General features: G+C 40.1%; 3 protein-coding genes and 1 long non-coding RNA gene across 8 annotated transcripts in view; 2 read left to right on the forward strand and 2 right to left on the reverse strand.

Annotated features, from left to right (window-relative positions):
• The window catches only part of rundc3aa (RUN domain containing 3Aa), a 30,726-nt gene that overhangs the window by 1,720 nt on the left and 2,180 nt on the right, over window positions 1-26,826 (forward strand). For both annotated transcript variants that reach the window (XM_077542205.1, XM_077542195.1), the window contains 7 exons: window positions 7,991-8,106; window positions 8,993-9,126; window positions 9,199-9,284; window positions 10,924-11,013; window positions 12,254-12,334; window positions 12,401-12,566; window positions 15,036-15,193. In XM_077542205.1, the coding sequence (XP_077398331.1) occupies window positions 7,991-8,106; window positions 8,993-9,126; window positions 9,199-9,284; window positions 10,924-11,013; window positions 12,254-12,334; window positions 12,401-12,566; window positions 15,036-15,193 (831 nt within the window). The remainder of the gene's footprint in view (window positions 1-7,990; window positions 8,107-8,992; window positions 9,127-9,198; window positions 9,285-10,923; window positions 11,014-12,253; window positions 12,335-12,400; window positions 12,567-15,035; window positions 15,194-26,826) is intronic.
• On the reverse strand, window positions 1,243-6,420 carry LOC144000432 (uncharacterized). Of its 3 annotated transcripts, XR_013278235.1 has the most exons (3): window positions 5,699-6,412; window positions 3,677-3,817; window positions 1,243-2,735 (listed from the first exon to the last, which is right to left on the reverse strand). It is a non-coding gene; the product is annotated as an uncharacterized LOC144000432 (long non-coding RNA). The 3 variants fall into 3 exon arrangements; XR_013278236.1 differs by lacking the exon at window positions 3,677-3,817 and having other exon boundaries at window positions 5,699-6,420; XR_013278234.1 differs by having other exon boundaries at window positions 1,243-3,817.
• On the reverse strand, window positions 6,555-7,678 carry zwi (zwilling). The gene has a single exon (XM_077494283.1). The coding sequence runs from the start codon at window positions 7,564-7,566 to the stop codon at window positions 7,318-7,320; it is 249 nt and encodes an 82-aa protein (XP_077350409.1). The 5' UTR covers window positions 7,567-7,678; the 3' UTR covers window positions 6,555-7,317.
• Window positions 21,000-26,557, forward strand: LOC144000424 (uncharacterized). 2 transcript variants are annotated; one of them, XR_013278233.1, is made up of 5 exons: window positions 21,000-21,475; window positions 24,104-24,196; window positions 24,295-24,369; window positions 24,526-26,048; window positions 26,217-26,557. XR_013278233.1 is itself a non-coding variant. In XM_077494238.1 (4 exons), the coding sequence occupies exons 1-4, from the start codon at window positions 21,282-21,284 to the stop codon at window positions 24,572-24,574; spliced, it is 411 nt and encodes a 136-aa protein (XP_077350364.1). In that variant the 5' UTR covers window positions 21,000-21,281; the 3' UTR covers window positions 24,575-26,557. The 2 variants fall into 2 exon arrangements, 1 of the variants encoding a protein (XP_077350364.1); XM_077494238.1 differs by having other exon boundaries at window positions 24,526-26,557.

Here is a 26,826-nt window from a genome sequence, read left to right on the forward strand (position 1 = left end):
GCTAGCTACGTGCTACAAACACTCGAAGTGCGCAGTCGTTACGCAGATTGATTGACAGGATCGAGAAACAATCGTTAAGATGATCCACCCGGAAGACGCAGCCACAAAAATATCCTTGAACCCACCTTTAAAGGGATACTTCACTTATTTAGCCCATATCGCAATAATATTTTGTCTGTAATTAATTTGATACTTTCATTATTTTTCACGTACAATTAGTACCTTTAAAAACACATTTTGCAACTTTCTGTCGACTGAAAATGACATCACAAAGGCTCAGGTAACCAATCACAGCTCACCTGTTTTCTAGGTTTGGTCATGTGACATTCACAAGCTGAGCTGTGATTGGTTACCTGAGCCTGATGTCATTTTTAGTCGACAGCAAGTTGCAAAATGTGTTTTTAAAGGTACTAATTGTACATGAACAATAATGAAAGTATCAAATTAATTACAGACAAAATATTAACTTTTTATTGCGATATGGGCTAAATAAGTGAAGTATCCCTTTAAAGGTGGGTTCAAGGATATTTTTGTGGCTATGTCTTCCGGGTGGATCATCTTAACGATTGTTTCTCGATCCTGTCAATCAATCTGCGTAAAAGACGTCGTGCGTGCTCGTTCCTAGCTGCGCATGCGCACTTCGAATGTTTGTAGCACGTAGCTAGCTTCGTTTAGTGAGCTTCGGATTCGGCCATTCATAGTTGTAGCTCCACCGAGCTGACCGCGGACTTTGAAAATAGCTGAGAGCCGCAAGAGGACATCCGTATTAAGTTCCGTATCAAATTCATTATAGGCAAAATATTAATGTTTGACTGCCAAAAATGGCTAAATAAGTAAAGTATCCCTTTAAGAGACTGTTACTTAAAAAAAAAGAAAGAAAGACTAAAGTTAATGTAAAAAAAAAAAAACTCCTCCAAATAATTACTTGAGTGCAAGTAAGAAAGTTTTAATCTATTGGTGAGTATACAGATGAGCTGAGTTGATGTACAATTTATGTATTTTTTAAATAGTACAGGAATATTAAATGGACAAAAATATAAAATCGGAATACGCAACTTTAAATGTTGCTCAACATTATCACTTTAAAACAATATTTCTCAAACTACTTTATAGTAATCTATAATAAATCAATCCATCAATTTTGCCCAGTCCGTTCTATACTTCCATCTGAATAGATGACCTCGCATAATGTTAAAAATGTGTATTTTGTCACCACAAGAATCACAGACACAAAGTCAAAAATAGACACGTCATCAAGAGTTTTTATTCCAGTCATCCAACCTTCGTGCTTTTTTTAGCGCCACAAACAGTGAAGCACACAAAGTCACAGGGTGCAAAAGAGTAAATACATCTCTTTTGGGAGATTAGCAAGTTCACAAAAAAGACGTGAGACTGTTCTAAGATCCGTTAAAGCACTTTTTTTTTTTTTTTTTAATATATATCATATCAATAACTGTAACGAGAACAGAGCACAAGGACGAGACACACTGACAAAGCAAGCACATGCACATTTCCGTCAGTATTGTTGATACTCTTTTTCTCTTTCCTTTGAGCGGCAGTCATGAGTCCCGCTGCCTCCTCCCACATGCCGGTCGTGGAGGCGATTCAAGTAGTTGTCATGGGTTGGGCGGTGGCGGGAGGGCGGAGGTCCCATATCAGCTGGTCTGAGTAGTGACGCGGCCTACTTGCTGCTGCTATGTGGATGTTAGTGATTATGTTAATGGACCAGGGATTCCCAAACTGTGGTGCTTGCCAGATTAAAAGTGTAATGACATTGTGATATAATACACAATAGGAGCATTTTCATGGAAAGGAGTCTTTAGTTTGCTGTAACCACCAATTTCGGGAGTCTTTGTTTTTGTTGGAATACATATTTTGTGTTGATCGAAGACTCGGGGTTACCTCCCCCAATGAGGTTATGTTTTCGTCGACCACATTGTTTGTTAGCTAGATGTTAGACAAAAAATACATAACAGACCATAACCCACTAGCCCTGGAACCCCAAAACCCAAACCAAATCTCATAATCCTAACCCTACCTGGAAACCCCTGGTTCTCAGACCCTCTAGTACTCCTATCAGCTTGTTTTCCATCTCTCCCCAGCCAACACAGCTGAGGATCATTATCAGGCTTCATGCAGCGCTTGCTGATTAGCTAATCCTTTGAAACACCTGTGTTGCTTGTGGGAAACATGGAAAACAGGCCGGATAGGGGTACTCGAGGACCGTGGTTGAGAACCACTGCCCTAAACATCTTTCCTAACCTAGCCCTAACTATAACCCTAATCTCCTCACCCTTAACCGAATCCCCTAACCTTAAACTAATCCCTATCATTTTGAATGTTTGTATGTTTGTTTCTATGAACATCCTCAATTAAATTAGCTTTTATTTTGGCAATGGTGTAGCGCTAAAAAGTTTTGTTAAATTAATATAGGACCTGTTTGGCCTTTTTGTACGGAATTGAGGGGAAAACATACCAAAATCTCAGTGTGAAGTTGTTATCAGGGCATCAAAAGCCACAATAAAAACATCATGTGATGACATCTTGGAAAAACCAGGATGTACTGAGTTCGGTGAAAACTTGTGACGAGGATGAGGGATGTGCACTGTCACTGAGTTCTGCTGCTGTTGGTGCTAGCAACGGGTCAGGGGGCTGTTTATGCAACTTTTAAGTTACAAGACATTTTGGACGCTTTGTTTACGGCGTTGGTGCCGGCGGCGAGGGACTTGGTGAACCTAGGAAACAAACGACAGCAGTAAGACCAAAGAGGGGATGGTGGAGAAAAAAAAATGGCTGTCAGATTGTGAAATAAAAAAATGTCATAAAATACAATCATATCACAACACAATTTATGAAAAATAACAGGAATTCACAGCATGGTTTTTCTTCATTTTTTCTTAATAGCTGTGAGATTTGTGCCTCCCTGAGTATAGGAGGTGACTGGAATCATGAATACAGTGAAACAGGAATCAAAAGCCACCCATATTCCCATAAAAAAACTACTGTCCTACTAGTCAACCCTTTTGGCGGTACCTTGTGACATCTTATGGTGTTACAGAAAGAGCACATAAATATAGCGATAGCTGGTAAGTTTTAAAATGGTGACTCTCAAATAGGTGGAGGTTCGCTATACTTGGTGCCAGGTATTCACAATATGGTCTTGATTGTTGAACAGATGTTCCTTACACGTGTGCAATTCTGAATATTGGTGGTGAAAGATGTGGTGCCAATTTTGTGGGAATTTAGAAACTGAACAATCATGTGTCTCACTGCCATACGACTCTAAACTTTTCCACATCTTCTGTGTTCCGACTTTCAGAGGTACTCTAGCTAATGAATTTTCTTTGGAACTTCTCTGAAATAATTGTGGCCCAATTTCTCCCCAACTCTAGTGTCTGATTTAAAAACACTGGGGCTTCTTAAAGTCTTTAATTTTCTATCATCTCTCACACTTTGGAACATGCATGTCTGGAATAGTTGTGGCCTGATTTATCCCCTCTCCAGTGTATAATTTAAAGACAATAGAGGCTTCTAAAGGTTCTTCATTCTCCTTGATCCAACCAATTTCCAACATTCCTCCTGACTGCCTCGCCTGTTTGTTCTTTCCACACGTCCACCAACAGCCAAACACTTGCCAAGACACTATAATATGGGAGAAAGGGGATAGGAGACACACCCGACCGGAGTTACACTTTCGATTTTGGCTTTGACCCAAAGTTCTTGAATTATTCATCAGCCATTAATTCTCTTGGACGTCTCCTCAGACCGTCCACCTGACGGGTGGGCCCTGCTTCATCATCGTCTGCTGCAAATGTGACTGAAAAATAGAGAAGAAGAAGTAGACAGAGAGAGAAAGAGCAGATGAGGGGAGTTTCTTCTAGGGAGTCTGAGAAGAATTGAAAGATTGGTATGGGTTTGTATCAAGACACTATATTAGTAAGTGCAGTAGAACCTTTGATTTCCCTGCCCTCAAAATGTGGTATGATTTGGGCCCTCCTATATCAGCCTATTACACTTATTAATACAATACTTAAGGATAAACTCAGTAATTACATGAATCTATTCGATGAGTGACCAGCAGTGGTCTATTATGCCACCTGGTTGAGAGCACTTGGAACCCAGACTGACTAACTGTGGTAAACAGTACCTCATCGTACCTGATTCTGATCATGCAAACGTGTATGTAACACAAACGACTGAAAAAAGTAGAGGTACGTTATGGTAACACACTGGACTCCAGACACCCAACTACTTCACAAATACAGATAGTGTAGCTCGCCCTCTGGCTAGTGGAACATGATTAGGTTTTAGCAGCTGTTTATTGTTACAATGCAGATGCCATTAAATCTGTTCTGTGCAGCACGATGAACAAGTATTTTGCCCCCGTGCTCACAGGGGTTTTACTTCGGGTACTCGAGCTTCCTCCCACGTCCCAAAAACAACATCTATCAAATGGTGACATTAAAAGTCAAGTCAAGTCATCTTTATTTATATAGCGCTTTCAAACAGCCTTAGGTGTCACAAAGTTCTTTACAGAAACAGAAAAAAACTAGTTACCAACGTACCAAACTATGATTTTTACCGTTGCACCCCTATGTCAAGGTCAGTTGCTGTCGGGCAATGAAAAAAGGGTCATGATTTTTCTCTGACATTTTCGCCACCGAAAGAATAAGCCGCCTCAACAAGAAAAGCTCAACCATGGTTCCAGAACAGATTGTGTTCGAGCTCAGAGGTTCCATAGTACAGTAGATGGGTGTGACGGGAGAACAAGAGGGCATTTAAAGCAAGTCGTGAGTGGGCCGGGCTCTGCTCAAGGCAGAGTGATAGTGGGTTGTGTATGTTGAGGGGGTGAACACAAAAGAAGCTTTTCAGAAGGACAAGCTGTTGTTTTTCTGTGTCGAATGGTACCAAGAGCATGCTGCTAGTCTACACCAGCAGGTTCCCTTTGGAATCTGAGGAAGGCGAAAATCTGGTCAACGAGGTCATTTATAATACTAGGCCACCCACCCACTCAACACATTGTATGCCATACTCAAATCACTTATATGTTCTGATTAATACAGAAGTCCTTCCTAAACTAGGTCCAAAGACCACCGGTGATGCCTCTTCGATTGGGTTTTACAGAACATACCGTCTGAGCCCTAATGCCTATCAACCTGCAGAGTTCTTGGTTTTTGGATACTGACAGGAGCCATGCTTAACTCTATATATCACTTTTCTTGGTTCTGGATATTGACAGGAACCAGCTTACTAATCCAATTTTCTTGGTTCTGACAGAAATCATGCTTAGCTCTCAAACCAGTGATTAACAATAGCAAACAGGGTACTGTGGCACAGCAGTCTGTATTTATGTATCTTGAATCATTTTGTTATTTCCATTAGATGGAAGAATATACAATAAACCTTTGTTCCCACTTGTTGTCTTTCATACAACAGAATAAGTCAGGGCTTCCTGGGAGTATATCGGCAAGTCAAATGAGACAAGATCATTAATTCATCAGTATATATACTTTTTGTGACTTTTGTTTGGTTCTGTGCAATGAGATTTTTCTAATGTACAATAGGTGTCTTGACTCGATAAATGTTGGGGAACACTGGCGTCTAAGCCACCTTTTTTGGTTTCAGTCTCGATATTCACAGGAACCATGCTTAACTGTAAACCAATTTGTTTTCCCAGTAGAAATAAGACACCACTGACCTGTTTTAATTCTCCAATGTGGCCCAGAAAACAGTCGAGGCCCCAAATTGAATTTAATCCAGTTTTTGTTTCCGGTTGGAGAAGGTCCATTGCAGATGTTCGTGGTGTTTGCCCCCTTCCTGCCTAGAGCGTCTTGCGTTTGGGGAACATGGCTTTCCGAAACGAGGTGGTGGTGCTGCCCCGGCTGAAGGAGGCACCGCCTAAGGAGATCTTGGTCTTGCCACTGGTAATGGTGGAGGAGCCCAGCGAGGTGGTGCTCTTGCCTCGAGAGATGGACGAGTTGCCCAAAGCCAGCTTGCTCTTGCCCCGCTTGATGCTGGTGTTGCCCAGTGTCAGGGCAGTCTTGCCCTCGGTGAAGCTGGTGTTGCCCATTGAGGCCGAGCTTGTCGTCGTCTGGACCCAGAATTGGAGGCGGCGGTTGGGTCTCACTCCACCTTGAGCATGGCACGCTCATGCAGCTTGAACGCCCGCTCTGCAAGCCCTCAAACGCAGCAGTAACGCCAGCGACGATCCGGAGCCCACCAGAATACCGAGAGACCCTCGACCGACATAAAGCCTTCGTTGAGTTGCTGGACGTGGGCTCGGGAAGGCCGCATACCACCAGGGAGTCGCTGTGAATGGACAGAGGCAGCCCGTAGGTTGGAGACTGCCTATCGAGAGGGTGAGGGGCTGGGGGTGCAACGTAGGACAGTTGTGCAATTGTCCCTTGGACTTGGCGACACCGGGAACATTGTTGAAAGTGGTGGGGTGGGAGTGGGGGGGTCGGGGTTGGTCTACAATCTTGCGGTGACATCACTTTGTTCTGCACCATTGTTCCAAGAATAAATGTTTGAAATAACTCAAAAACACGTCAAAATGTCTTTCCATGCAGTTCATTGAAATGGATTTTATTATCCATTTGCAAGTCATGACAAACACAAAGCCAACACAAGCAGAGTTAAAACATATAAAGAATATTTTGGGTCAAATCTTAAAACAGTCAAGCCAACTGTAAACATATAACTCTAAAGGGTTGTTGATTAAACTCGTCTTTTAACACATCCCTCATCACGGTTAAACATCTCTTTGATTAAACCCGTTTCTGTCAACTTGCTGATACACCATCATACCTCGCTACACCCTCAAACCAAGGACCATGACTGACCTGATTGAAACAGATCAGACCAACAAGTCCAAGTTTTTTTTTTTTTTTTTTTTTGAGTGACTACATACTGGAATCAGAGAAACATCGCTCTGTTTTTCTTTGTTATGTGCTTGATTCATGGTCGGTAATTCCAGTAGACATGGCTGTGAGTCTTGTCGCCCCTGCGCAGGGTGGTCCTGACCACAGATGCACACTTGGTGCCGTGGGTGAAGGTCAGCGTGGTGATGGAGCTGGTGGTCTCACCTCGCCTGACCGAGGTCTTGCCGACTGCTACTCCGCTCTTTCCCAATGTTAGCGTGCTTCTGCTCCAGGAGATGGAGAATTGGCCCCAGGAGATGATGTACTTGGTGCTCAGCAGGGAAACTTTGCCTTTGCTGAAGGAGGTCCTGCTGGATGAATAGCTGGTCTTCCACTCGCTCTCAGAGTCTATTTTGGACTTCTTCTTTGCAGCGCTGGCTCCCAGGGTCCGCTCCATCTAGGTGTTCCTACGCTTGGGCATAAGCGCTTTGCGGAAGGAGGTGGTGGTGGTCCCTCTGCTGAAGCTGGCCCGTCCTAGAGCCACGGTGGTCTTTTGCCTCTGGATGGTGGAATCTCCCATGGAAGTGGTGGTTACTCCACGGAAGATGGAGGAGTTCCCCATGGCGACAGTGGTCTTCCCCCTGGCGATGGAGGTGCTTCCCACGGCCAGGGCGGTCTTACCCTCTGTGATGCTGGTGTTGCCCATCGCCCCGGAAGCAAGTGGCCAGCGACTTCAGCATGCGCGCTGCATGGCTGTCGCCCTTTTTCGGGACCCTTCTGATCCGGAGCTAAACTAAATCTGCAGCAGCACTAAATAGCTGAGATCAGGGGGAGGGAAGGATTTGATCTTTTTTTTTTTTTTTTTTGATAAGCGGTGCACAAAAGTGTGTGCACAAAGGCTGCAAGGACAGAGGGTTAATTGTATTGTCGTGATAACACTGAAGGGGTGCTTTGTGTAGCACACAAGACAATTGGGGTGACCTCAGGGATAAGATGGCATGGTTCACCCCCCACCAACAAAAAAGCCGCCGCCACCACCACGGCCTCATTGCAGTGTTCACATATACAGTAGCACATTTGTCCACTGGGTACAGTACCCAGCTAAAGAAGACTTTTCTGTGTATGTTTAGGTTCTCGGTCAAGACTCTCCTGGAAAAGTACACGGCTGAGCCTATCGACGACTCAGCCGAAGAGTTTGTCAACTTTGCTGCCATCTTGGAGCACATTCTCAGCCACCGCTTTAAAGGTAATGAAAAACATCCCCGGAGAAGGATGGTGATCGAGTTTTAATGTTCTGCTCCTGTAGTACCACTCGTACAATGTTGGTGGGAAGTAATGAAGCACAAACACTTAATTTAACAGTATAAATATGCTGTCACTCACTGTATGTTGGTAGATTTATCAGTTATGTGTACTTTACGTATTTATTTTGTGATGACGTTTTACTTTATAGTTCTTATTTAGTCAAAATATGCTTACCCTTTCAACCCTGTGGATAACGACATAACGTAATATCAGTCTGATGAGCAAAATCCATTAAAAACAAAACAAAAAAACAATGATATTGAAGAAGCAAAATCTTCCCCATCTGAGGCATATTATTTGTTATTTATTTTATTTGTTTTTGTTTTATTATTTTATTTGTTTGGTGTTGCCAGCTACAAGGCTTATAATTGGTGAACGTGATCCATCTTGTACCCACCTAAAAAATGTAAAAAATTCACACGTTATCTGGAAAAAGGAAAGGTGTATTTTTGTTGTTGTTGTTGTTGTTGTTGTATTTTCATTTTTTCTTACTGAGATCGCAAGGTTAGCGAAGTTACAGGAACACATTTTGAAATGTCGAACCAATGCTAGTTGGCTACTCTTGGTTTAAAAAACAAAATGCAACATAGGTGACTGTTCTTTCCTCATTGTAAACACTATGTAAGTTAATATAAGAGAAGGAAATTACGTAGAATTGTTTTCAGAGAAGTGTTTTATTGTGGCTGCATCAAAACAGGTATATAATTTACAGTAAATGCCATGTTTCACTTTTTGTACTTGAGTGCATTTCAGAGTCTATTTTTTTAGCTTAATTAGTGCAGGTACGTCTACTTTTACAATAGAACATTGTGTCCTCTGCTAATCAGGCTCAGCCAGCTGGTTCAGCTCAGATGGACAGCGTAGCTTCTGGGAGTACATCCGGCTGGCTTGTGGTAAGGTGCACAACAACTGCATCGCCAGCATCGAGAACATTGAGAACATCAGCACGTCTCGAGCCAAGGCAAGTATTCCTTGTTATGTGTGCATGTGGTTCTGTATCTGACTGACATGTTTTTTTTTTTTTTTTTTTCAGGGCCGAGCATGGATTCGAGTGGCGCTAATGGAGAAACGTCTATCGGAATACGTGTCCACTGCCTTGAGGGATACCAGAACTACCAGGTAAGTATCACGATCCAGAAGGCTGGGAAATCACAATCAGATGTTTAAAGACCAAATTGGAAGTAAGCTTGGCCAACCATGTTTTTGAGTAATACCAATTTTTTAACGCAACCTTCCCATCCCAGGCTCTGGTGGAGGACTGGCAGGCATGAGAACCCGAAAGACTCAACTGAAAGTTAATGTGAGTCTATAGGGTTCTCATGTCTGCCAGTCCACAATTAGGGCTGGGTTTCCTGTATATATAGTAGGACGTCTGGTGTCATTGCTTTGGCTTCACATAATGGAACTGCTCGACTAGAGCGAGTTACGGCAAAATTTGGTCATTACAGTTACCGGTACTTGCATTGTGTGGTTGGGGGCAGTGTACCTCCAGATCCAGTTAGAGGTGTACTTCAAGGAATTTATTTTCACATTTATTCATTACAGATCCTAAAATGTCTATTTCCATTTATTTATTTTATATATGTGTGTGTGTGTGTGTGTGTGTGTGTGTGTATATATATATATATATATATATATATATATATATCTCCATCCATTTTCTTGACCGCTTATTCCTCACAAGGGTCGTGGGGGTACTGGCGCCTATCTCAGCTGGCTCTGGCCAGTAGGCGGGTGACACCCTGGACTGGTTGCCAGCCAATCGCAGGGCATATATATATATATATATATATATATATATATATATATATATATATATATATATATATATATATATATATATATATATATATATATATATATATATATATATATACATAATAAATTATATATATATATATATATATATATATATATATATAATTTATTATGTTTAAATTTCGTCGTGACGGTTCACCGGTCAAGAGCACCAAGTAGGACAGTGGTTCACCAGATCCCGATAAAGGTCCAGGTCGAATCATTTATTGTCACGTCATGAGTCTACTTGCATTTGGACCAGGTAGGGAAGAGTTGCAACAGATCCAGGAAATAATTCATTTACTTTCACTGCAGACTGGTGGTTGAGTGGTTAGCACGTCCGCCTCCCAGGACTGGGGACGCAAGATCGAGTCCAGGCTCCGGCCTTCCTGGGTGGAGTTTGCATGTTCTCCCCGTGCCCGCGTGGGTCTTCTCCGGGTACTCCGGTCTCCTCCCACATTCCAAAGACATGCATGGCAGGTTAATTGGGCGCTCCGAATTGTCCCTTGGTGTGCGTGTGAGTGTGGATGGTTGTTCGTCTCTGTGTCCCCTGCGATTGGCTGGCAACCAGTTCAGGATGTACCCCGCTTACTGCCCGAAGCCACCTGGGATAGGCTACAGCACCCCCGCGACCCTTGTGAGGACCAAACGGTTAAGAAAATGAATGGATAGTTTCACTGCAACAGTCCATTTATTTTGGGTGCAGCCAAATGGGGCAGTGACTCTCCAAATCATCTGCCCTGAGGAACACCAGAACAAGCAGATAGGCTCCTGCTGCATTTAGGAGCCAATGAAAATTGAACTTTCCTGGTTCCAACTCAAAATGTAAACTGAAAAACATGGCTGCCAACTGGACAGCTACCATTTTCATTTTTGTTTGACTATCAATGGACAGTAATCACTATCTCTCGTCACCATTTGGTTTCTTCGTTGACTGTAACAGTTTTTTTTGTGTTGACAGGAGGTTCTACGACGATGGCGCCATCATGCTCAGGGAGGAGGCCACAGTGCTGACAGGCATGCTCATTGGACTGAGTGCCATTGACTTCAGGTGAGTTTTAGCCATAAAATTAGGTACAAACTACTAAAACAGGGGTCTCAAAAGCTTGCGGCCCACAGGATGGTTTTTTGCATCCTCTACTTGACATCAAAGTTTAATGTTCCTGCGCGCCCCACCTTTTGCCGAGTCATTGCTCTGTTCTGTTTTTCCTTCACTTATTGGCTACCATAGCTCATGCTCATGACAGCGAAATATAATTCTGAAGTGACACCAAGTGGAAGAAAAAGATATCCTGTCACCCAGTCCCAGTCACTTCTTTTTAAAAACCTACCGTGAAGAGAAAGGTTGGTGACGAGAACAACCAATTTCAAGAAAAACAACAGAGGCAATGATTTTTCTTTTTCTTTTTTCTCTTTTTTTTTTAGCACAGTGGCACCCAGACATATCTTGTATGCACAGATAAAGTTACAGTGCTCAAGAAATCAGACATCATTACTTGACTAGACATGCTGAGGAATATGCAAAGTACGAGGGAGATGAGATAAAGGACTGGCTCACCAATGTTCACGTTCTGAAGAAGCATGCATTTGTTTTCTGAACTGTTATTAATAACGATTGAGAAGGCAAGATTAGCTGTGCTTTAATTGAATACTTGAACCCATTCTTTGTGGAATATTAAGATTCTGTCTACATTCTCTAGCATAAGTAAATTGAGTTTGAGACCTCTGTACTAAATTGATTAATAATCCTACATACAGTAAACAACAACCTGATTCGATGAGATATTCATCCATCCATCCATGGCTCCATCAATTTTCTTAACCGCTTTTCCTCACGAGGGTCGCGAGGGTGCTGGAGCCTATTCCAGCTGGCTTCGGGCGGGGTACACATGAATTAATTAAAAAAAAAAAATCTCTCCAAAATATAATGAAAGAAAGAAGAACATACACTGTCATTAAGTGAATCAATTAAATATTCTTGGCAGCGATTAAGTGCAAGTAAAAATGAAAATGTAATACAAAAATTAAACAATATATTATCCACATTGCCTCTGCTTGAATGGGCCAAATGGGGCAGTGACCAATCATAGACTGATAAAGGTGCAAATTGAGGAATTTCAATTAGTCATCTCAGTGTGCTTGTACTGGGGCCAACCAGATCCAACTAAAGTGGTGGATCAAATAATTGTTCACATTTGGTCACAACCTAAGCAATATAATTTAATTGACAAAGGACACATCGACAGAGAAAATGAAATAATGGGCCAAAAAATGTAATTTCCTCCGCGTAGTTTCTGCCTGAAGGGGGAAACATTGGATGGCAAGTCCCCAGCAGTGATTGACTACACTCCCTACTTGAAGTTCACTCAGAGGTAAGCCATTTTGCCATTAACTTACCATTAGCATGTGTCACTAACACAACAACTGATCCGCCGCAGCTATGACTGTCTGAGTGATGACGAGGACAGGCGCAGCGTAGATAGCAGCAACAGTGAGGAGAGCGTCTCCGAGCATCCTTACATTCCACTGGTCACCGATGAGGAGAGCTGGAGCAACAAGTGCCGCAAGATGGAACAAAGATTTAAGATCGTATATGCCCAGAAGGTAAAAAAAAAAAAAAAAAGACTTTCAGTCATATGTCCAAGCCCAGCTATGGATTGTATAATTAACCACTCCTCCAAAATTTTATTAGTTTTAGTTATTTCATAAATGCTTAATTTTAGTTTAATTTCCACAGTTTTAGTTTTTAAATAAATCTGTATTACTTGTACGCAATATTTCAAAAAGACCATTGTAAAATGAAAAAAGTAACACATTTCTTACGGCAGTGTCGTATTTTGGCATTGTTAAATGAAAAAGCAGGCAAGCTGAGCCATTGGAGCCAAAGTAGTGAAGTCATCTGAAGGTGGTTTTCTATTGGCTGCTGCAAGATGATGCCACTTCTGAGAGACACACTTAAAACGTCCTTATTATGGTGAATAATACCAAAATAAATCTACTTAAAATCACATTTAAAATCATCCCCAAAGGCTTATGCATTAAATTAATGGCCAAAGACTAAAATTAAGGATATTTTCGCTATAATTATAGTTAGTTTTAGATAGTTTTGTAAACATAAAATGTAGTTTCAGTTAGTTTTCGTTTTTCAAAAAGCTGTTTTGTTTTTATTTTATTTCGTTAACGATATTTTTTCTTGAATTTTAGTTTGAGTTTTTTCATTAGTTTTCATTAACTAAAATAACCTAGCATCCAACATAAAGTCTGTTGACTCTTGCATGCCACCATGATAGCGCCCAACCCCACCACTGTACACAGTTGGCAAACATTGGGGTAAAATGGTGCACCGCGACCCACTTCTGGTGCTTCCAATTTAAAGGGTCAGTGCATCAGAGCTACAGTATATGAGCCCCTCCCAAAGAAAAAAAGAGAAAAAAAACGTGTCAAATGACATAACTCGACCTTGGCATGGAAAGTTTTGATTCTATTGGACTTCTTAAGTCGTTCTTGGGAATAAATGATTTAATAATAATTTCAAACTCATGTTACAACCCTGAAAAATAATTGATTTATAGATGGTTTGGTTTTGAAAAATAAAGAGTAAAAACATACACACACTCTGTGTAACTTCTGCTGACATCCCAGGCTAGATATAGGCTGATCAACAAAGGTCACTGGGATGGGATCTATCACTTCATGCTACTTCCTTGAAACGAATTACTACGTCATATAGCCAATGCTTCTGTGCTATCTTGTGGCATCTTAGGCTGTCACAGAAAGGGTGCAAAAATCCGCTAAGAGCTGCAAATAGATGACATTTTCATTCAAGAGCTGGTGATAGGTTAAAAAAAAAAAAAGTGGTTGTAAACAGGAGAATTTGTGAATACAGTACTGAACCACAAATAAGTGAGGGATTGTTGTACATCCATTTTCGTTCACCATGTTAGCCTGAACCATGAAATAAGTGACAGAATTTTCTTTGAAACTGAAACCCTCATTCATCCAACAAATCAAAAACAGTTTGGCAGGATCTGGTCCCAATACAGTGTTCCCTCGCTATAACGTGGTTCACTTTTCATGGTCTTGCTGTATGTTTTAGTGTAATTTTGCATTCATGTTTTATTACAGTAATGTACCTATTTTATCAAATTTTAAAATGTTTAAACAAGAGAGAAATGTGAGAAAATGTAAATGCCTTAATAAGAAAGTGTATAAACTGTGTGGTGGGGTGTTTTAGAGCCCTAAAACATTGATAATAAATGTAAAACAGAAAGCTAACTACTTCACGGGTTGTATTTATTGTAGGTATCTTTTGGAACCTAACCCCAGTGGAAAACGAGGGAACACTGTACCCCAGGCGCTTATGGCGCTTTTCCACCGTACCGGTTCCACACCGAAGCGGCAATTTTTGTCCCCGGATGTTAGTGTCTCCACGGGACTTTTTCGGGGCCGAGCCGTTCCGTTGTAACCGCTGTTTAGAACCCTTTTGACAGCGGTTCTGCAGCGCCGGTCGTCGGGGGACTAGCGGGGCTGTGACGTCACCTGTCGTCTGATTGGCTGACAGTAACGCCGCTGCTGCCGCAAGCAACGCCGTGGCACACGCCCATTTCCTTGTTTTAAAGGGGCTGTCTGCCGGTTTGACTCAGTAAAATGCACTTTTTAAATACAGGATTTAAACAAATTAACTACTTTTCAATTTATAGATATGGGCTTTTCATAACGTCTGGGAGTGATTTTGTCCTAAACCCCCACACCCCCAGCCTGTATTTCGCTATTTTGTGTTTGTTTTGTAAGCAGCGGGACATTTCTGTGGAAAGACAATGTTTACACCCCTCCAGCCAATCGCAGAGCGGGGGGATGGTGTGTCGCAAACTGGGCCGGGCGAACGTGTCAGCTGAGTGACGTCAACTCCCGCGGCAATTTGAAAGCACACGCGGATTATTTATTCTTTTTTTCCACTCACTCACTCACAGAAGCTTACATGTGTGACGCAGCTGACACGTTCGCCCGGCCCCGATACATTTGGTATTATGAACAAAAAAAACCAAACACTTTCCTTCCCTGCGTGATATTCAGGGCTACTTAGAGGAGCTGGTACGCCTTCGCGAGTCGCAGCTAAAGAACATCGAGACGGACAACAAGCGTCTGAGGGCCAAAGTCGACGAGGTGACCTCGCAGAGTCAGCGTGAGAAGAAGGAGCTGGAGGCCGTGGTGTTGGAGCTGCAGGCTCAGCTGTGAGACAATGTCCTCTCCTCTACCTTTAATTTTGGCTACATTCAGACTGCAGGCATATCTGATTCCAATCGGATTCCTCTTGAAATCCGATTTCTAGGGATGACTGTCCAGACTTTTTAAGCAAATGTCCATATCCGATCTGGCCCTGTTCAGACTGGGCCACGTTGTAGACCCATCTGACAGGCATGTAGTGTTTAACGTCATATTTTTATTTAACATTGCCTACTCCGCTCAAGCACGTTTAAGCGTCTTTTTTTTATTTATTTTTTTATAAATGGTCATATGTCTATGGCTACGACCAGTCAATAATCGGATATGAAACTACCTCACGGTTTCAATCCGTCCCGCAAAAATCGGTTCATGTGCTTTGTGACTATTCAGACTACAAAAAAAGCCATTCAATTCAGTCTGGATGTGCTAAAAATCAGATTTTGGCTGGCAGTCTGGACAAGGCCTTTAGGTTGGGATAAGCACAATTACACTCACAAAAAAAGGACACATTTCTATGTTTTTTTTTTTCTTTTTTTTTTATAGGGCTATGGTATTTTAGCACAGATACAGGTAAAGGTGCTGATTGGAGATTATTATTTTTTTGGATCATCAAAAACAAAAAACAAAAAAAACAAGATAAATTAAACTTTGTCCTCTTTTATTTTAGAAAACGCTTTGGCCCATTACATAAAAAAAACATTTCAAAATCAAAATGTCTAATATGGCTGTTTAGGATTTAGGTACATAACTTTTAAGTACAATATAACACTGAGGTCAAGCCAGCCGCCACTCGAAAAGACGAAGTCAAGCCAGCCGCCCCAACGATTGTTAATACTGTGCATTACGGTAACATGCCGACGTGCCCCTGCGTTGGCCAAAATAAAAGCTGTTCAACACCTGGTTTAGGGTTTAAAATAAAGAATCATAAAAAAATAACGGCTTGTTATTCCAGAACCAGACCAGTTCTGAAGGACACTACAGCACCCCAGGTATCCAGCCAAACTACTTTGAACAAAATCTGATGTTGCATTTCAAAATAAAACTGTTTTGAAAATTGAAATCTCGACTATAATCCCTGATTTCAAAAAATCATTAAAAATTCCTGGTTTGTTATCCCAGGACCAGACCAGTTCTGAGGGACACTACACCACCCCAGGTATCCAACCAAAGTACTTTAAACAAAATCTGATGTTGCATTTCAAAATAAAACTCATTTGAAAATTTAAATCTCGACTATAATCCCTGATTTCAAAAAATTATTAAAAATTCATGGTTTGTTATCCCAGGGCCAGACCAGTTCTAAGGGACACTACACCACCCCAGGTATCCAACCAAAGGACTTTAAACAAAATCTGATGTTGCATTTCAAAATAAAACTTATTTGAAAATTTAAATCTCGACTATTATTGCTGATTTAAAAAAATCATTAAAAATTCATGGTTTGTTATCCCAGGACCAGACCAGTTTTAAGGGACACTACACCACCCCAGGTATCCAACCAAAGGACTTTAAACAAAATCTGATGTTGCATTTCAAAATAAAACTCGTTTAAAAAGTTACATCTCGACTATAATCCCTGATTTCAAAAAATCATTAAAAATTCATGGTTTGTTATCCCAGGACCAGACCAGTTCTAAGGGACACTACACCACCCCAGGTATCCAACCAAAGGACTTTGAACAAAATCTGATGTTGCATTTCAAAATAAAACTCATTTGAAAATTTTAATCTCGACTATTATTGCTGATTTAAAAAAATCATTAAAAATTCATGGTTTGTTATCCCAGGACCAGACCAGTTCTAAGGGACACTACACCACCCCAGGTATCCAACCAAAGTACTTTAAACAAAATCTGATGTTGCATTTCAAAATAAAACTCATTTGAAAATGTAAATCTCGACTATTATTGCTGATTTAAAAAAATCCTTAAAGATTCATGGTTTGTTATCCCAGGACCTGATCAGTTCTGAGGGACACTACACCACCCCAGGTATCCAGCCAAACTACTTTGAACAAAATCTGATGTTGCATTTCAAAATAAAACTAATTTGAAAAATTAAATCTCGACAGAAATCCCTGATTTCAAAAAATCATTAAAAATTCATGGTTTGTTATCCCAGGACCAGACCAGTTTTAAGGGACACTACACCACCCCAGGTATCCAACCAAAGGACTTTAAACAAAATCTGATGTTGCATTTCAAAATAAAACTCGTTTAAAAAGTTACATCTCGACATTAATCCCTGATTTAAAAAAATCATTAAAAATTCATGGTTTGTTATCCCAGGACCAGACCAGTTCTAAGGGACACTACACCACCCCAGGTATCCAACCAAAGGACTTTAAACAAAATCTGATGTTGCATTTCAAAATAAAACTCATTTGAAAATTTAAATCTCGACTATTATTGCTGATTTCAAAAAATCATTAAAAATTCATGGTTTGTTATCCCAGGATCAGACCAGTTTTAAGGGACATTACACCACCCCAGGTATCCAACCAAAGGACTTTAAACAAAATCTGATGTTGCATTTCAAAATAAAACTCGTTTAAAAAGTTACATCTCGACTATAATCCCTGATTTCAAAAAATCATTAAAAATTCATGGTTTGTTATCCCAGGACCAGACCAGTTTAAGGGACACTACACCACCCCAGGTATCCAACCAAAGGACTTTGAACAAAATCTGATGTTGCATTTCAAAATAAAACTCATTTGAAAATTTTAATCTCGACTATTATTGCTGATTTAAAAAAATCATTAAAAATCCATGGTTTGTTATCCCAGGACCTGATCTTCTGAGGGACACTACACCACCCCAGGTATCCAGCCAAACTACTTTGAACAAAATCTGATGTTGCATTTCAAAATAAAACTCATTTGAAAATTTAAATCTCGACTATAATCCCTGATTTCAAAAAATCATTAAAAATTCATGGTTTGTTATCCCAGGACCAGACCAGTTCTAAGGGACACTACACCATCCCAGGTATCCAGCCAAACTACTTTGAACAAAATCTGATGTTGCATTTCAAAATAAAACTCATTTGAAAATTTAAATCTCGACTATTATTGCTGATTTCAAAAAATCATTAAAAATTCATGGTTTGTTATCCCAGGACCAGACCAGTTCTAAGGGACACTACACCACCCCACGTATCCAACCAAAGTACTTTGAACAAAATCTGATGTTGCATTTCAAAATAAAACTCATCTGAAAATTTGATTTTCAGACATTAATCCCTGATTTCAAATAATCATTAAAAATTCATGGTTTGTTATCCCAGGACCAGACCAGTTCTAAGGGACACTACACCACCCCAGGTATCCAGCCAAAGTACTTTAAACAAAATCTGATGTTGCATTTCAAAATAAAACTAATTTGAAAAATGAAATCTCAACATTAATCCCTGATTTCAAAAAATCATTAAAAATTCATGGTTTGTTATCCCAGGACCAGACCAGTTCTAAGGGACACTACACAATCCCAGGTATCCAGCCAAACTACTTTGAACAAAATCTGATGTTGCATTTCAAAATAAAACTCATTTGAAAATTTAAATCTCGACTATAATCCCTGATTTCAAAAAATCATTAAAAATTCATGGTTTGTTCATTTTTCAAATGAGTTTTATTTTCAAATGCAACATCAGATTTTGTTTAAAGTCCTTTGGTTGGATGCCTGGGGTGGTGTAGTGTCCCTTAGAACTGGTCTGGTCCTGGGATAACAAACCATGAATTTTTAATGATTATTTGAAATCAGGGATTAATGTCTGAAAATCAAATTTTCAGATGAGTTTTATTTTGAAATGCAACATCAGATTTTGTTCAAAGTACTTTGGCTGGATACCTGGGATGGTGTAGTGTCCCTTAGAACTGGTCTGGTCCTGGGATAACAAACCATGAATTTTTAATGATTTTTTAAAATTAGCAATAATAGTCGAGATTTCATTTTTCAAATGAGTTTTATTTTGAAATGCAACATCAGATTTTGTTCAAAGTAGTTTGGCTGGATACCTGGGATTGTGTAGTGTCCCTTAGAACTGGTCTGGTCCTGGGATAACAAACCATGAATTTTTAATGATTTTTTGAAATCAGGGATTAATGTCGAGATTTCATTTTTCAAATTAGTTTTATTTTGAAATGCAACATCAGATTTTGTTTAAAGTACTTTGGCTGGATACCTGGGGTGGTGTAGTGTCCCTTAGAACTGGTCTGGTCCTGGGATAACAAACCATGAATTTTTAATGATTTTTTGAAATCAGCAATAATAGTCGAGATTTAAATTTTCAAATGAGTTTTATTTTGAAATGCAACATCATATTTTGTTTAAAGTACTTTGGTTGGATACGTGGGGTGGTGTAGTGTCCCTTAGAACTGGTCTGGTCCTGGGATAACAAACCATGAATTTTTAATGATTTTTTGAAATCAGCAATAATAGTCGAGATTTAAATTTTCAAATGAGTTTTATTTTGAAATGCAACATCAGATTTTGTTCAAAGTAGTTTGGCTGGATACCTGGGATGGTGTAGTGTCCCTTAGAACTGGTCTGGTCCTGGGATAACAAACCATGAATTTTTAATGATTTTTTGAAATCAGCAATAATAGTCGAGATTTAAATTTTCAAATGAGTTTTATTTTGAAATGCAACATCATATTTTGTTTAAAGTACTTTGGTTGGATACGTGGGGTGGTGTAGTGTCCCTTAGAACTGGTCTGGTCCTGGGATAACAAACCATGAATTTTTAATGATTTTTTTAAATCAGGGATTATAGTCGAGATTTAAATTTTCAAATGAGTTTTATTTTGAAATGCAACATCAGATTTTGTTCAAAGTAGTTTGGCTGGATACCTGGGATTGTGTAGTGTCCCTTAGAACTGGTCTGGTCCTGGGATAACAAACCATTAATTTTTAATGATTTTTTTAAATCAGGGATTAATGTCGAGATGTCATTTTTCAAATGAGTTTTATTTTGAAATGCAACATCAGATTTTGTTTAAAGTCCTTTGGTTGGATGCCTGGGGTGGTGTAGTGTCCCTTAGAACTGGTCTGGTCCTGGGATAACAAACCATGAATTTTTAATGATTATTTGAAATCAGGGATTAATGTCTGAAAATCAAATTTTCAGATGAGTTTTATTTTGAAATGCAACATCAGATTTTGTTCAAAGTACTTTGGCTGGATACCTGGGATGGTGTAGTGTCCCTTAGAACTGGTCTGGTCCTGGGATAACAAACCATGAATTTTTAATGATTTTTTAAAATTAGCAATAATAGTCGAGATTTAATTTTTCAAATGAGTTTTATTTTGAAATGCAACATCAGATTTTGTTCAAAGTAGTTTGGCTGGATACCTGGGGTGCTGTAGTGTCCCTTAGAACTGGTCTGGTCCTGGGATAACAAACCATGAATTTTTAATGATTTTTTTAAATCAGCAATAATAGTCGAGATTTAAATTTTCAAATGAGTTTTATTTTGAAATGCAACATCAGGTTTGTTGAAAGTAGTTTGGTTGGATACCTGGGATGGTGTAGTGTCCCTCAGAACTGGTCTGGTTCTGGAATAACAACCCGTTATTTTTTTATGATTCTTTATTTTAAACCATAAACCAGGTGTTGCGCAGCTTTTATTTTGAAGGTGGCCAGCGCAGGGGCACGTCGGCACGTTACCGTAATACACAGTATTAACAATCGTTGAGGCGGCTGGCTTGACTTCGTCTTTTCGAGTGGCGGCTGGCCTGACCGCAGTAATATACTGGAGGATGCATTCTTTTTCCCTACATGGTCCATGTATAAAATAACAAGGTATACTGCATTAATATTACAGTGAACTGCACTTATAATGCACTAGTCTTATGATGAAACATCGACTTAGAACTAGTTGAATATTGGTACCTTTATTGTGTCACTAAGCACGTACCGTGCACGAAGCAACTTTGTGAGGGTCGCACTCGCAGGAAGCCTGCCACACAAAAAAAAAACAAAAAAACCTACAGATGTGCTGACTGCTTGACGGCATATCACTTCCCTCGTTCACCCATTCGTTACAAAGGCGTAAATCGAACGTCTCCGACTCTACGCGCGGTTCCTTCTGTTATGGCAGAAGCTGCAAAGCAACCAAAGAAACGAAGGGTTTTGTCAGAGGACACAAAAAGAAGAAAAAGGGAATCTGGCCGGATAAAAGGACAGTCAAGAATAAACATCGGCCCGGCTTTCTCTCGGTGGCGTGATCTCAAAGACGACGAGGGATTTCCGACCGACGCTGCCTTGGCTCTGTTCCTGCTGGACTAGTAAGTAGCTTTCGATGCTCAAATCAAAAAACGACAACGCTAAAGTTAGCTATCGGAAATCTGCGTGTTAGCAATACATAGCCATCAGCTTAGTAGTTAGCAGTTCCATATATTGTCACGGCCAACCATGCAACAAACTCAAAATAATTGTGTCAGTAGTGAGTTTGTGTACGTGACCATAGTTTCTGATGATATTTTGGCTGCTTCCGTGGATAATCTTAATTATTCGTCCACCATCCTGTCAATCTGGAGACATATTTACGTAACGCGGTCGTGTGTGCGCGTGCTCAATAGCTGCGCATGCGCACTTCGAGTGTACTGTTTAGCCGGTGAGCTTCGATTTCATCCATTCATTGTAGGTTCCACCGATCTCACAGCGTACTTTGGAAATGGCTGAGAGTCGCAAGAGGAAACCTGTCTATGAAGTTTATGAGAAGAAGAGAAAGGCCTCGGAAGAGAGAAATAAGACCAGAGTGTTTTTGGGAGATTCTTTCGAGCGATGGCGTGCGTTGAAAGCACAAATTGGACTTCCCACTGATGCCTCAGTTGCAAAGTTTCTCCTCGACAGGTAACTTTGAATTTTTAATAATTTGAGTAATTAGTTCGGGGAAGTACGGAGCCCTAGGTGACATGATAGAAAGAAACAAAAAACATTGCGTTCCCTCCCTATCATGTCACCTCCGTTGAACTCGCGCACGCTCCCGACATTTGATAGGTTGTGTTGGACTTGGAAAAGGGAAACCTCCAAAACCAACAGGATTGCGGCCCTCGAGGACTGGAGTTTGACACCTATAATACCCACTTTTTCTATTATCGCTCAGTTCCTTAGACCCCAATATTAGATTTGGCAGAGGCATCTGTTGTTGAATTACAGGTATAATTCTTTAATTAAAAAAAAATGTACAAGTTTCCTCCTGTAAACATCACTAAGCATGTAATTTATACTAGTGTTGTTCCGATACCGTTTTTTGGCCACCGATACCCAGCTTTGCGGTTTCGGCCGATACTGATACTATACCGATACTTACGTTTTTTGTTTTTTTTTTCCCCCTCAACATGAAAAAGGTGTCCTGCCATTGGCCATTGGTTCAGAGCATTTAAGGGCCAATAGGATATATTAGATCGGCATGCAGTGAACATGTCACATATCAGTGAATGTCGTGCACGAGCAAGACACAAGATGCTTCATCCAAAATCCTATATTAGCGTTGGAATTAATGTTATCGGCATGTTACTTGTGAGTAGTCACCGATACCGATACCACTGTTTTAATGCAGTATCGGCACCTCTGCCGATACCAGTATCGGTATCGGAACAACACTAATTTATACATGTATTTAAGGCAAGTTGTAAAATGTCTGAAGTCCTTTTATGTACGTTTAACAAATTCGAAACATCATAAATCATACTGTTTCTACTAAGTTATGTCACAAATGTTCTCCATTTTTGATACTGTAAATCACATTTCTCAAAATCCGGTCCTCCAGGGCCAGAGCCCTGCATGTTTTACCGCTTTTTCTACTCCAACACACCTCATTCAATGATCAGGATCATTATAAGACGACTGCAGAGCTGGCTGATGAGCTTAAATATGAATCAGCAGTGTTGAACGTGGAAAACCTCCAAAATGGGTGGCCAAGTTCGCTCCTCGAGAGCTCCTATCCAGCCTGTTTTCCATGTTTCTCTCCAGTAACACACCTGATTCATGATCAGGATCTTTATCAGGCTTCTGCAAAGCTTGCTAATTAGCTGATCATTAGATTCTGCTGCGCTGAAGGAGGGAGACGTGGAAAACAGGCTGGATAGGGGCTCTCGAGAAAAAAATAATTTGGCCACTAGTGCTCTAAAACATGCAGGACTCAGACCCTTGAGGACCGGACTTTGACACCACTGCATGCCAAGAAACGTTTCATGGGAGTAGTAATATGGCGGCCTTGCGGCTTCAAAAGTCTTAACTTGTCAGCTATCCAGTAGTATATACAGATTAATGAACAGGTAGGACAGTCTTGCGCATGAGCATTTTTTTTGAAAATGCAACAGACCTCTCTGTTGTGACTTGAAGTAATAGTTACAGAGAAAAATGGGATGCTTGTGTTTTTGTTGACTACAGTGATTGCAAAAGAAATCAAACTGTGTTGCTTGCTCAAAATAATCAGTAAAACAAAAACCCTGTGCAATGTGCATCGAGTTATGACTTTTCATAGCCCTGCTTATCAATATACTTTGCATCGAGTGCAGCTAATATTACAGAGAATGTTCCATGATTAAAATTCTACATGTAAAGTTTATTTGTGTGCCGTGAATGTCCTTAATAGATCACTTCAGTAGCACCAAGCACTTAACTTTGAAGGTTACAAACTCGGGTAGAAAGTACACTTGCATTTTAAAGTCAGTCTGATGATAGCAAGCTATTTTTCTTGTTGTCTGACTATTTGACTTCGTGTTGTTCCAATTTCTTTCCCATGTTGTCTATTTACACCTGATGTTGTATCGCTGATTATTATTAACTTCTTATCTTATAATTCTTTAGAAAAATATAAGAGGCATTTTATTACATTGTGTGATGTAGTACCATTTATTTCCAGTGTGTGTAATTTTGTGTTTCTCTTCTTACTTATTTCTCTACAGCTATCAACAAAGCAACAGCAAAGCAAACAAGCAACACCTCCAACCACCACAGCCTATAGTTTCCAGCATAAAAAAAGAGTCGGACCTTGTTAGGTACTTATGTTTTTTCCTGGTTTCCAGGACCTGGTTTTTGTTTGTTTTAGACTATGTTGAATATTTTCCAATATGTCCTGTTTTCTATTTTGACTCAGTGAAGATCTGAAAGTCGATGTCCAAATCCCAGAAAAAGCCATTAAGACAGAAGAAGTTGGCGTGTTAGAGGCCAGGTGAGTTTCTGTAAATGAAGTTTTGGTAGATGGTGTGAGCTCCTGGTCATCTCAATGGCAACACTTGCTGAGTTTTTCACAACACTGACATACTGTGTTCCGCCATTCACCAACGCTCCCATGCTGTTTGCTCATGGATTTCGGCACATTGCACAGGACTCACATGGAACACTATGTTGAGTGGTGCAGGACAGTAGGGGAATGACTCCTGCCACAAACAGTGCATCACAGTTTTTGCTCTCCCTGAGACTAAATGTTGATTGCTTGAATAAATGTTGACCGAATGAATGTAAATATTTATTTTTTCTTTCGATTAGTCTACTTACATTTACAATATACTGCAGCATGCATTCTCATCGTAAAAGCCGAGACAAATTTGTCACTGTCATTTTTTAATTGCTAAAAGCCTATTTAGTAATTAAAAAATGGCAGTGACAATAAACATTCGCATAGAGGAATTTTAGTAATAAATGTAAGCTTCCTGTATGTAAAGTTCTCCATAGAATCTGTAGAGGAAACAATACAATGTGAAGAAACAAATAAATACTTGTAGTAGTAATTTCCCTGACAGACTTAACTGTATATTTGTGAAAATTGTGTAGCATTCAAGCAATGCTGCGGCATGTTCCTGCTGTATCTGGGCGTCTATCTCTCTCCTGTGAAATTATCCAACATAATGTTTTATTGATCGGTTTCAAGGCTCTAAATGCTGACAAGTCAGATGACCAGAGGTAAACGTTCTGATATTGTTTAGACACAATTAGATTCATTTCCTTATCGCTATTCATCCTTCACATAGCCACTGGAAACAGAAATGTAATTCAGTCCAACTGAGGGCAACCAGGAGATCAGGATGCCACTCATGACTATGCACTGGTCCGCATGGGAAATGTGGTCTTACTTCAGGCAAAACACTACTGCTTTTGTCCACACGGCACTGCAAGAATCAATGAGAAGTAAAACTTCTTAAGTTTTGTTAACCTTTTTTTACTCAACACATTTGCGCAAATGGTCTAGTCAATAGGGTGATCACTGATCAGTATTGTAGCAGCATGTTTCATGGGTGAAAGGGAAGTTCTCCCAATTCAAGAAAGGCAAGCAGCTTTCTAAAGATGAACTGCGGTGGAGAAAAGTCTTCCTCATCATAGAAGCGCAAGCTCACTGAGCAAAAGTCTTTCTAGGCCCAGAAAAGCCACTGGCGAAAACTCATAAGGTATTTATTGTCATCGTCCTTTTTTATAGTATGTTATATTTTAGCGGTGTTTGTGTCTGTCTGTTTGTTTTATTTATATACTGTATACTGTCAAATGCAAAACAAATACCCCCCTTTTGGGTAAATTGAGGTTTCATTTTATGTTATCTTTAGGCAAGACCGTGTGAGGCAGCAAAAGCTGGCACTCCTTTAGGTCCAGTGACTTCACTATCATTCAGCCAACGCAGGGCCAACAGAGTTGGCAAGACACAAAGTGACTCGTCCCTTGCAAAGAAATTTTGGATTGTAGCAGGCTTGGGCACTAGTACTTTTTTTTTTTTTTTTTTTTTTTTTTTTTTTTGACAGAGTTGGAAATGTCACTATGGAAAGTTTTTTCCCCACATTATCTCTGGAAAACAGGCTTCTAAAACTCAGCACAACTCTGCTTGGCACAATGAATACGATTCATCAGGAAGTTCCAGTGCAGGTGAGAAACACCACAGAACACGATCAGTTTTCAACACTGTTTACTTCTGGCAGTGCCCTGCTGACAGTTTATGCAGGTAAAGAGAAGAAAAACGTGTTTTTACTGTCATCACAAACTACACGAATTTGAAATGTGGTGTTGATGTGCTTGATCAAAAACTGTGTGCAGGAACACGGAGGTGGCCTGTAGCAGTCTTCTACGACATCCTGGTCATTCTCGCTGCAAATGCCCGCGTTCGGTACAAGACATGTACAGGTTCAAGATGAAAGTTCCAGCATAAGCTTGTGATTGAACGGGAAATTGCCCACATGCAGGAACTCGCACAGGACAGAAAGAGGAAGGAGACCCGACGTGAAACAAGAAGGCTTTCTGAAGGGAAAACAACATGCCTGTCTGTTAGAGTTGCAACAGAAATTGCAGTACTGAGAAATGTGCCATTGCCACTTTTTGGGAAATTTAGGAAAGGATTTCCGTTCATGTATAATAAAAGAACAAAACACTACACATAAGGAACTCACAAGTTGTTTATTATTGGAATTTATCATGTATATTTTTCTGATTTATTTATTTATTTTTGACTGAAGTTATTTGTTTTCGTGTTAGTTATGAATCATTACCATTCAATTTAGTCCAGGGTTGCCCGACACTGGTCCTCAAGATCTATTATCATGCATGTTTCAGATGTTTCCCTCTTCCATCACACCTGAACTGATCCAAAACATGCAGGAAAATACTAAATAGATTGTGTGGATCATAGTTAGGCAGCCCTCATATAAGC

This window comes from Festucalex cinctus, chromosome 1 (assembly GCF_051991245.1).
Source record: "Festucalex cinctus isolate MCC-2025b chromosome 1, RoL_Fcin_1.0, whole genome shotgun sequence".
Lineage (NCBI taxonomy): Eukaryota > Metazoa > Chordata > Actinopteri > Syngnathiformes > Syngnathidae > Festucalex > Festucalex cinctus.